The 11,953-nt window shown below is 29.6% G+C and overlaps 1 protein-coding gene across 4 annotated transcripts; it reads left to right on the forward strand.

Moving 5' to 3' along the window:
* Window positions 1-6,969: 6,969 nt before the first annotated feature.
* Window positions 6,970-8,125, forward strand: LOC126836357 (inosine triphosphate pyrophosphatase). 4 transcript variants are annotated; one of them, XM_050569631.1, is made up of 5 exons: window positions 6,970-7,069; window positions 7,103-7,122; window positions 7,200-7,321; window positions 7,389-7,539; window positions 7,622-8,124. In XM_050569631.1, the coding sequence occupies exons 1-5, from the start codon at window positions 6,990-6,992 to the stop codon at window positions 7,948-7,950; spliced, it is 702 nt and encodes a 233-aa protein (XP_050425588.1). In that variant the 5' UTR covers window positions 6,970-6,989; the 3' UTR covers window positions 7,951-8,124. The 4 variants fall into 4 exon arrangements, with proteins under 4 accessions (XP_050425588.1, XP_050425587.1, XP_050425586.1 ...); XM_050569630.1 differs by having other exon boundaries at window positions 6,983-7,069; window positions 7,103-7,140; window positions 7,622-8,125; XM_050569629.1 differs by having other exon boundaries at window positions 6,986-7,122.
* The last annotated feature ends 3,828 nt before the right edge of the window (window positions 8,126-11,953 follow it).

Consider the following 11,953-nt stretch of genomic DNA (forward strand, 5'->3'; position numbering starts at 1 on the left):
TCGGATGGTCCGACGGTGAAGGGCAGGTGGCCAGGCGGCTATCGGTGCGGTGGCGGGTAAGGGAAGGGGGGCGTCACTGCTGCTCACCGCTCACGTCTGCTGTAGGTAAGCCCATCGGTGTTTGGTATACAATGTAGCGGTGGCGCGGCGGGGTATCGGAGGGTGGCGGCGCAGGTGTTCAATGGTAGCGATGTGACCAACGGCGGCGGATAGACTAACAAGTTAAGTTGGCAACAGTTACTCGAGGAGGCCGCGAGCGAATTCGAACGCTTTTTGATTTTTATCTAAAAGCAAATATTTTGAGATAACTAAAAAAACATTAGCGATTGCCGATTACGATTGATCCAACGGACTCCAGAGGCGCCGTTAAGGGGGTTAGCCGTTAGGGAATAGATGTATGTCTTTCGAGAGGACCCTTTTTTTCCTCTGTACACAATTTGTCGACCTGAGATACACACAGTACAGTGCTCAGTAGAACCACTTATATATACACCTATATATGTTTATGGTTAGAGCACGTACATATTTAGCGTTCCATACGGCTTTGGTGTGTAACAATTTGACATGTGCAGCATTCCAGAGAAACTAGAACGAATAATATAAAGGACCACTGTGCACGATCAGCCGCATATTGTACATGTCTATATGCCAATAAAATAATATCGTACAGTCAGCAATGTAATGTACATGCATCCAAATGTTGAGCTCTTAATAGTCACTTTAACATTTCGGCCACAAACTATAGAAGCTCAATTCGTGATCTGTATAACAATAATAATAGAAATAATAATATGACCCCATTTTTTAATGTAATTCGACCGAGTATGTATGCCGATGCTGTTCAATTTATTTAGTCGGACTCAAGTTTTGTCAACTAATTTTAACAACAGACAGTACCTATTTCACAAAATATCTACCTGTTTATTTGCCTTTAGAAAATTTAAATCTTTTTAAAAGATTCCTTAAACCACTTAACAGAAAAATAAAATATTTTTAGAATGTCAGAAAGTTTTTGTAAACATTATAAAAATATTTTATAAGTTTTGTTTGGAAAAAAAATGTAAATTTTTACAAATATAATTATAAAATATTGTTAAAATATCATAGAAATATTTTAATAATTATCAATATTTTGAATAATATTTTAACAATAGTTTCTGAATTATATGTATAGAAGATAGATCATTAAATGATGGTGTATGCGAAGATGATGTGGGAGATCATGACGAGTAGAGGTTTAGGATAAGAGTGGCCGACCCCAAATCGGGCCAAATAGTTAGTATGAAGGCGAAGGAGAAGAAGAAGAACATAATATAGTATAATGTAGAGCATATAGTATGGATGTATAGTTGCAAGACTTCTTTAACTATGTAAATTGTTTTGTTGACTATTATTCGATTTACATCATCCACTTATTTTTAACAACGGACAACCACAATACCGCAGTAGAAAATATATTACATTTTTAATTATAGCTTAATTTTATTATTATCTGTCAAAGCGGACTCTACGACCTAAAAAAGTCCGTATTGATTACCTACAAGAGTGTATAGTATTAAGTAGGTCTTCTTCTTTTCCGAAAAGCTAGACCTTATCGCAGGGTGCAGCGAATATAAATGTTCATTCTTCATGTCTTTCATGGCTTTATTTAACGAATAATAATGAAGTAGTTTCCCCCTTAATTTTCTCATCGCAGTAACTGGCTGTTCAATTTGCTCCAAATTTTGCCAAGAATAGTCTGTTAATGAGCTGTACCGCCTGTACCAGAAGTTGCTTCATTGACCTAGTGGCGTCACACTATTTAAACATCTGGGGAAACATATTATATTTTACACCCATCCACCCAAAAAATTCAGTCATAACATAGAAATATTACTAATTTTTAACCCTATAGTATGCTTTTATACTAACTGTTCCACTAAGTAAAGATCAGCCATCCACCTCATCCATACAATCAATGTGGTATAATTTATCTCAACACACATGCGTGTACATAATATAGGTAATAGGTATATATATATATATGTGTAGACTTTTTACTAATTTAAGAATTGAACCATAATTATAAACTCAAGCGTAATGTATATTATTTGTTAAATACAAAATATATGTTCTTCCTGTGCACGGCTTGCTTAATTGGTTTTTTTTTTTATTAAAAAGGAGGGACGAGTTCTTAACAGTTAGTTGTAAAATACGAGTATTGACCCGGTTGACTGAAAATCGACAACGATATACCCTTGAACCTTAAGGTGATAACAATATAATAATATGTATAATTTGCAAACTAGTGCAGTAGAAATTTTGAAACAATTTACCACAGCTCATGTTCTTCGATAGAGTTATTTTTTAGTTGTAGGCGTTCTTTATATTGTGTATTGCTATCAGGTTTGAAGCAGTGAAAGCTGACTAAAGTAATATACAAGTGTTAATCCGTTGGTCGCATACCTACACATAAATATATATATGTATATATATAAATAATTTGGTGATTTTTAAATATCCATTAAAATGATCTGACATGCTCAAAACGAAAGTAGTTTTAAAATTCGATGGGTTAAAATATATCTATATACTCGTATAGTCGTGTTGTATATTATATGATGTATTTTTATATATAAACTAAGCTTTTGAATTATAGATTATAGTTTTGAGCTGGCATGAGGCCTTTGTTAAAGAAATTTAAAAATTACCTTTTTTAATTTTACATACATATGTCCAAAAAAAATGGTCTTTTAATCAAAGGTTAGCTTGCGTATTGAATTCCTTTATAAAATGTATTCCTTAGCCCTTAAGCCTTAATAATTGTGCCTGCCCAAAAATAAAAAATAAAAAACTGACTACGGCACTACAGTCTCGGTGATGTATAACAAATAGACGTACGAACAAATATAGTTAAAATTAAATTATTATTATTTAAAAAATGTATGTATTTATCCGTAAAATATTACTTTAAAATTAAAACAAACCACTTAAAACAATTTTATAATTATCTTTCACTCATTATAATTATTGGCAATACTAGAAAAGTATCATTGTAAATGTATTGTGTGTATGAATAGAAAAACTACTTTGGTGCGATTTATACATCGTGTTGTTAGAAAATGTACAGAAGATATCATCCAGTGTTTTATCGTTTTTTTAGAAATAATTTTTTGATCAAACATTAAGTTGAATTAATAATTTAGAACTTTGATAGAAATTTAAAAATATATCAACAACAACAAAAGGCGTTACCTATATTATATTATTTAGTCTGACATTAAAATCAGATACATTCGCTGTTTGTAGGAAAGAACATTGGGATAGAAGCTTATTTGTTCATTTACTTAAAGTTTTCTTTTTTTCATCATAAAAATGCGCAAACACCACCTAACGGATAATAAACAAATTGAATGTATCTACTAAGCGACTATTACGCAAACCGCAACTGAGTTTTACTTGGCTAGATACAGTATAATAAAACTTCAGTAAGTAGTATGGATCTGTTTTATACATTTCATACACAAATTCGACACTCTCGTTTGTCTAATTAATTACCTAGTTTAAGTGGAAATGCTATTTATTGGTTATGACTCATGATATAATAAATTATTACTGACAACTGTTATTCAAATTTAACTCATTTATAGTAGTTTTATCTAATTTCCAACATACCATATAATTGTAAATAATATATAAAAGCTCGGCGTATATTATTTAATGACTATTTCAATAGTAATAACGCCAATGTATCATTGAGTCGTATAATAATCAGAATTATTCTTATGATAGGTTACTTGTTAGCTAGCTACCTATATTACATAGACTTTTGCATTTAGTTGAACAAACCTAACTGATTTAGTATTTACTGAAGTCAAAACTCAAATATAAATAGTAAACGTGTACGTAAAATTAAAATAATTGTAGACTAGTAGACCGCTAGAGTGAATGTAGTGCTAGCGGCAAAATTATATATTATTTTGATTTTGCGGAAATCATTTATGAGCAAAGATTGATAATAATTAACCATTTCGAGTGAAAGCACTTCCGGTATATAATATGTTGTTACTACGCCATTGTAGTTTATCAATCGCATCTGAAATATTAGTTATTACTGTACTTATATGGTAAATAATAACAAGAATGCAACAGTATCCATTTAAATACTTATGAACGTAACAGTACATACACATTTGTTTGTCTTTAATAACTTATAATAGACTATAATAGATGGACGAGGTAATGTGTGTTTGTTAGACAACATCAGTCAATGAATATTTGCCTAAGGTAAATAGCCTGTATTTGCCTAACGTAGTTTATTTTATGTCGAAGCTACAGGCTACTAAAAAATAATTTTATATTTATATACATACATACACTACATTATTTACATTATATGTAAATAATTTAGGTAAAATTACCGTAAGAAATTTAGATAATATGTATTTAATTATAATTTACAATTTGTTTTAATTTTTAACGCAAAACCAAAATTTGAAAAATTGGATTTTTATTTTATACTTGTTTTTTTTACAAATGTTGGAATCGATTTCTGTTTTTAAGTTTTCATCAAGATTTTAATTTTAAAAATTAATATAATTATTTAATGAATCAATATTAGTTTTAAAGTTGACCAAAATTAAAATCTAGGTATTATTACCATTATTACCATTTATGAGCATTTAGTTGTCTGCCAAGTACGTGACTACTTGTCAGTAATAACTAGATAACAAAGAAATATCAACTTTAACTTTGTTCTTACTGAAAATAGTTTCATTTTCACGTCGTACATTATACTTAGTAGTGTAATTTCACAATAATTAGAGTTACACAATTAGGTTTGACACGTTAAACGTATGTTCTCACCAATTGTTCTAATTTTTTTTAAAGGGCCGGTTTTCCTAATGGCCTTAGGGGGCTCTCTTAGCCTACCCCTCCTTAATCTAGCTCTGTTTATTGGCTTCGTTGTCTGTAGAATACTATACTATTATTGTACTTAATATCGGCATTATGTTTGTTATTTTTAGATATTGTAATTAACACAAACAAATGATACATCTAATTTAAACATAAACCATTGACTATAAATACTATAATAATATATTTTATAATCAATCTGCATTGATTATACCTGCGTGCAACATGTTTTATTTTTGAAAATGTTTGATGCCGCAGCAAAATATCGAAGTCAACGAGTCGCTGAATACTATGGCTTATAAATATTAAAAATATACAATATCTATGTAATTGGTAATCCGTGACCGCGTATATGGTCCATTGAAAGTTAACACAGTCATTAAATTATCATACTATTGTGCATAAATGTATCTTACATATTATTTTGTTTACGATTTTTTTTTTTTTTTTTATATACGTACCGCTAAGCTAAGTTATTTGCAAAAGGGCAATATTATCTAAGTATAATATGTTGTAGTCAAGTTTATCTTTACTGCCTTTCTATATTTATTACACCTGTTAATATGTAGGTACACATTGAGAATATATCATGGTGAAACGTTAAAATGAAAAGCGATAGACTATTATGATTTAACGAAGACTATATAACTATTATGAATAATTTACAATAAATAATCTAACTTTGTTATTATAGGAAAATCGGTAGTGTCATGGGCGCTACATAATATATTATATAATTTTTTTTTGAATACAAGGCAATGTTAAAAATCATCTTTAGGTAAATACATATCTTGTATTACAGGGCAGACCAATTTGTCATATATATATATATATATTTTAGACAATTTTTTTAAACACATCGTAAAGAATAAATCAAAGTAAAGTCTCATTTTTGTATCACTTGGCGGTATTCCCTACTCCCCTTCCCAATTCATCCGTTTTTTTTATTTGTTTAAGACGCACCACGTGAGTCATGCATGTGAACTGTTCTTTAAGTAATATATTGTTATAATAATTTTAAAACAATAATCTTAAATCACTGTACTTTACTCGCCTAATTATTTTATAGTAACCACAGCGGTGATACTCGGGTTCATCACGTTCTGCATGGTTGCGTTTAAAATTGTGTTTAGGTAATTCATATTCTTTACCAGCGGATTACTCAGTGAACAATAGTAGTAGTCACTATATTATATGTGGTTTTCTTTGAAAATGATGTCATAGGATAAAAATATAAAACATTTATGTATTTCGTCATAACATAATAATCAGATAATAATTATTATTTATACGAAATAACAAACAGTCCAGTGACGGCACCGGGATATTAAAGGTCATGAGGGCTTGTAATATTATGGTTCTTAGATTCCGATCTAAAAACCAAGATTTAAGCATTAAACTTCTAAGGCCCTAATTTAAAATTTTGATATTATTGTTTAATTGAATACGATAAAAAAAAACAAAGAATTTCGAAACAAAATTGTAGCGGAAAATCATAATTGTATTGTAAAAAATATTATTACATTTTTTTTTTTAAATCACTAGCTTATGTTTACGGATAATATACAATATATCTAACATAATACACATATTTAACATTATTTATATTTATAGAAAAGTTATATGAATATAGTTAGGTACTTATATTATTTTAAAAAAATAACAAACTATTGATAAGTAAAAAAAAAAATTAATTTATTCAAACAATGTATGCACTTTTGACTTTGAAAAATTACTTTAAAGTAATTCTCCTTTTTTTATGTGAACTACTCGTACTATATAAATTAATTGTGTTTCTGAATTTAATGCAGAACTATACAGGAAGGTCCAAGGTAGGACACTGGAGTTTTTGGACAGGAATTTACCCACCCTCTGGTGCTGACTGCTGCTACTGAAACAGGCATATTTTGTTGTACTATTTAAGTATACTATGATATTAATATGCTGCTAAGATAGAATTAAAGATTTTATTTCAAATGGCGCCATCTGGCGTTATTATTTTATCATTCATCAACACGGATAATCATTTCGAAAATGATGTTATCATATTATTATAGCTGTTAACGATATCAACGGATTTGATTTATTTTTTCATGATAACAATTGCCGCTCGGTGTTCGCGTTCACATTTAACTTTTTCAGAAAATCATCAAAAAAGTATTAAAAAAGTAATTATCTTCACATCTTCAGACATTTTTCATCAGACTGTTGTCAATTCGTTCAGAGGTACGGTATCTATCTCAGGTTTGAATTTATTATTCTCGTCGTTCTGATCGCTCTGATAGCAATGATTATTCTAATAGCTTTGGTCGCACAAATCGACATGTCCAGAAAAGAAATTGTGTTCGTTACCGGCAATGCGAAAAAACTGGAAGAAGTCGTTCAAATGTTCATAAATTTTTACAAAGGAACCGTTCCGTTTGCTGTTCGTATATTTTAGTTAGTTTTGTTGTGCTAGTAATTTTCATGCAGTTTGACATTCTTTTTTTCAGATTTCCTCCAAGAATGTTGACCTGCCCGAACATCAAGGAGAACAAGACGATATTTGTAAAATGAAGGCTCGAGCAGCGTATGATATTATCAAAGGGCCATGCATCGTAGAAGACACTAGTCTGTGCTTTAATGCTTTAGGCGGTCTTCCAGGTTATTCAGAACTTAGATTTTATTTTTATTTTGAAAATACTGTTTAAATTTATTAGATTTTTTTAAAATGATTATTTTTAAGGTCCGTACGTGAAATGGTTTTTGCAAAAAACCGGACCAGAGGGACTACATCGCATGCTTCATGGGTTCCAAGACAAATCGGCGATGGCAGTGTGTACAGTGGCGTATGTTAATGAACTAGGCGAAATAGAGTTGTTTAAAGGCGAAACAGAAGGTTCTATAGTAGAACCCAAAACAGAGGAGACGTTTGGTTGGGATTCATGTTTTCAGCCAGAGGGGTATAATGTAACCTTTGCGGAAATGCCAAAATCAGAAAAGAATCGTATCTCTCACAGGAAAAAGGCAATGTTTCAATTAATGGAGTTTTTAGACAAAAATATAATTAAATAACTGATTATACATAGAAATACAATTTTTTTTTAATGACAACTACATTAAAATACACTTGTTGTTATTCACCATTTTCATTTATAAAATGTGAGTCACGAGTTTCATATTTACATATAAAATCTGTCAAATATTCGATTCACATTGTATATATTTTTACCAAGTATTTTTTACACCATATTTATATATAAATATGCTAGTAGCAGTTTATATAATATATAAACTTGTATATTAATGACTGAAAAACTTGTTTACGTGATATTAGTATATATAATACTAATATGTTATATTAGTATAGAGATGTCAAACATATTAATATATTATTCTTCTTTTCGCTATTGCTCTATGTAGGTACTCTACCTACTAAAACTATTACTATATATTAATAAAAACTAAAATCATTTAATAGGCTGAGATAAGGTAAAACCTTATTTTTCCAATTGAATTTCTTTAAATTGCATATTGTTATTACATTAAGCCTAATTGTTGTTTACCTTTTTTGTTATTTAAATTAACAACTTGAAACTATTGTTACAATACTACTATTACTATGACAATCTATATTTTAGTGTCAGTGTACGATGTAAACATATTTATTTAGGTATTATGTCTTGAAATATTGTTGGCAGTTGAAATAATACATGAAAAAATATTTTTTTGAAATTATAAAATAACAACTACTTTGATAATATATTTAGCAATATCATGTGGCGCTGTTAATCATATTCATTCATTAACAATCGTTATTTACAATGTTAGTAATAGGTTTTTTTTATTAAAAAAAGTACTGTTAATTTCTTGTCGAGCACAGAATTATTTTATTCTGTTGGTTTGAGTACTAGTATTGTCAAGTATTGTGTTGAATTAATAAATACTTAACTAGATAAATACTTTTATTTAGTGAAATAAAAATGTTATTGTGTTGGAGAGAAATAATCTTTATTTATGGTGAACAGCGTCATATATACACGCGGTCCATCCAGGCTGCATCGTATGGGCAAAAAAAAACATTTTAGTTTTTAATGGACTAAAATAAAAATCCTAATCGCTTGGTATGGTGTTGAAAATACAGTTTATTTTTGTTTAGTATTTAATTTAGGTAAACAACTAAAGAAAACGTATAGTATTTTAAATTCGACTAATACTATCCGTTGCAATATAGAAAGCCGGATTTCCTTTGCTATTTATTTTGCTGCCGGAGGTTGTCAATTGTCTCTGTTTTATACCCTCTCGGGAGCTATATAATACTTGCTATTATTATTTATTTTGTTTGAAAATTCTTGAGGTGGTAGACGCCAAAATAAAAAAATATGAATGGTCGTTCAAACAGTTATAACAATTGTTTTTCTATTATATATTATACAAACTACAGTTAATAAATTAATAATTGTCTCCCACTATTGTCTCCTCTACTAGTTCATTTAGCATTACCTTTAAGTCTTTTTTATACACTGTACTTGTATTCAAATTAAATATAAAAGAGAAATTTGTTATTTTTTGTCATCTTGAATTTGACTATTATGTTTAATGTTTACTTAAAATTACAATATGTAATTTTTTAAAAATTTTAACATCGATGTGTGATTTTTACATGTTTGGGAACGTAAACACGAATCTTAACTTTGTGTTTTATTTTTAATATCGTTGTTAATAACAATGGTACCTAATGAACAACGTGTTGAATACCTTAATGATTTTCATCTTTTTTATTTTTTTTTATCAATTTATATTGCATGAACTTAAACTTAGGCTCTACCTAAACTCTTTAGGCTTTTAGATTTAAAATTTTTTTTAAATTCGATTCTTGAAGGTTAATTTTCAAATTATTTCCTGTGAAGGGCCCGCACCACAGGTTTAGTCTAAGCGTCTAGATATTTTAAATAAGCCTCTGAAAGGGGAATTGCCATAACATTGGAAGAAATTACTGAAAATAAGAATTAACTTCCACGTGAGAAATTCTTATAAATATTAAATATAAAACAATCATATTGCCAACATTTTTTTACAATATTTAGTAGTACTAGTATCTACCAGGTACATTATGTGTATCGTTCATTGTACCAATACAATAATTAATTGAATAATTTATTTACAAATATATTATAGTGTAGGTACTCCGTAATAAAAAACCCCTTTTTTAAAATAAACGTTCTAAAAAATGTATTATAGAGTATAGATAAAACAATTATTGTTTGACCTTAATCGAAGCAGTTTTAAAACACATCAAACTGTAAATGGTGAGCTTGAAAAAAACTTTCTATGTATTTCAATTAATAATATTGCTGGCCGTGTAAAAATATGTTCGTTTTAAAAACAAATTAAAAAAATAAATTAAAAACAATTAAAAAAAAAATATTAGGGGCCGTTTTGTCATATGTTTTAGCTGCACGAACTAGGGAATCGGTAGAGGGACGAATGGGCCTACAACATGATACATGACGAATCACGAAATCACGAATGCCATTGGCCCCCTCAATATGAGGTACTCTATGCCGACTTTATGGGGGGAGAAGATGAGAGGCGAGAATGAGTCGAGAGCATAGCACAGAAGAGGTGGTACTCTAGACGCCACCCTCGCCACTGAAAGATTTCACCTTATGGTGAGTTTGGAACGTTCAGCCACCGGACTTGTGCTTAACCACGGCACTGGCCCCGTAGAGAAACATCCACCGCCTGGTTGCTTATATACTAAACAATCGGCCGGAAATGATTACATGCGAGAAGTCTTCTCCAAAAAATCTGAGTTTAGCACGTCAAAAAAGGGTGTGTTCTCTATAGCAATAGCGTTTGTCCCGTAGATAGCACCACCTTCATCGTTAAGGGTGGTTAAGGCGCCCCCTGGACTGATATGTTGTGCTCAGAGCGAGGCCAGTCAGACCTTTAACCATACCGGTTTACTTTTTGGAAATACGACTAAGTTATTGGATATGCCAGCAAGTTACTCGAATTATTAAAAAAAAAATAGAACTTTATCTACACTTTGATGAGCATATACAATTATATTATTAAGTAAGCAAGTAGCTGGTTTTTGCAGTTCTTAGGTTGTTGGGTAGACACAGCATATTACTCACCACTCGATAGATACATAAAAATATAAAATAAATAACAATTTTTGATAATATTTATAAAATAAAAAAGTGTGACAAACTAAATACTATACCATCTGTATATTCTCAAAGTGTAGTAAAGAAAACAAAATATTTTGTAATTTGAAAGTTGGGGTAAGTATTGTAATTATTTGCTTGTATTAATATAATTATGCTACTGTTAACTTCAATACGTAGCAAGAAGCTATTGTTTTTACAATAATGTGATGTGTTTTGATCTTTTATTTATATTTTTATCTGTGGACTCCCGATATCTTTTTTATCCCTGAATCGTTTTCTTCATGTAGCAAGTTTATAGAGTAGAAATTGTACATGAAAGGTACTTCATTGGACAAATAATTAAAAAAAATCACCCCTTCCCTTTCAAAACACACAAAAAAATGAGTTATTTAAATGGTAGCTTATAAAATGTATTTTTAATTAGTTAAAAAATGTGTTTGCTTTATAATTATTCCATTATTACACAATACACTGGCTTAAGTTATCACAGACAAATAAATAGCCTGAGTGTAGTGATGGTTAACAATTATTATAATATCTTGTACAAACGGGTAAGACCTCTAAACATATAAACTAAAACACCTTTTCAAACTGTGTAAAAAAGGCCCTTGCGACACAAATTAAAAAAAGTAGACTAACCAGCAAATAATTAAATGATAACATATACAAACTGCCATATTGTGATTAATAGATACATATTATTTATTTTTATTTTTTAATTCATATATCATTCAAATAGTTTTTTGAATCTTTTTAATTATGTACTGACTTAATAAAATGCTGATGCTTAAGTATTGCTCTTATCTACCATTACTTAAAAGTCGAAAAGACATTAAGCCATATTCATAAAAACACATACAAATTTTTTTAAAATTATTATTAAAACATTATATTAACAT

This window comes from Adelges cooleyi, unplaced genomic scaffold (assembly GCF_023614345.1).
Source record: "Adelges cooleyi isolate 19-005CV unplaced genomic scaffold, UGA_ACOO_1.1 ACOO_flye_CR_arks_rails_tigmint_CR_PRNA_247, whole genome shotgun sequence".
Lineage (NCBI taxonomy): Eukaryota > Metazoa > Arthropoda > Insecta > Hemiptera > Adelgidae > Adelges > Adelges cooleyi.

What these genes read in the sequence shown, in the direction of transcription:
- LOC126836357 (XM_050569629.1), top strand. Translation starts at nt 6,990, where the DNA reads ATGATAACAATTGCCGCTCGGTGTTCGCGTTCACATTTAACTTTTTCA. An exon ending in TGTTGTCAATTCGTTCAGAG is followed by an intron (nt 7,123 to 7,199) that starts GTACGGTATCTA and finishes TTATTCTAATAG; the next exon opens with CTTTGGTCGCACAAATCGAC. An exon ending in TGCTTTAGGCGGTCTTCCAG is followed by an intron (nt 7,540 to 7,621) that starts GTTATTCAGAAC and finishes ATTATTTTTAAG; the next exon opens with GTCCGTACGTGAAATGGTTT.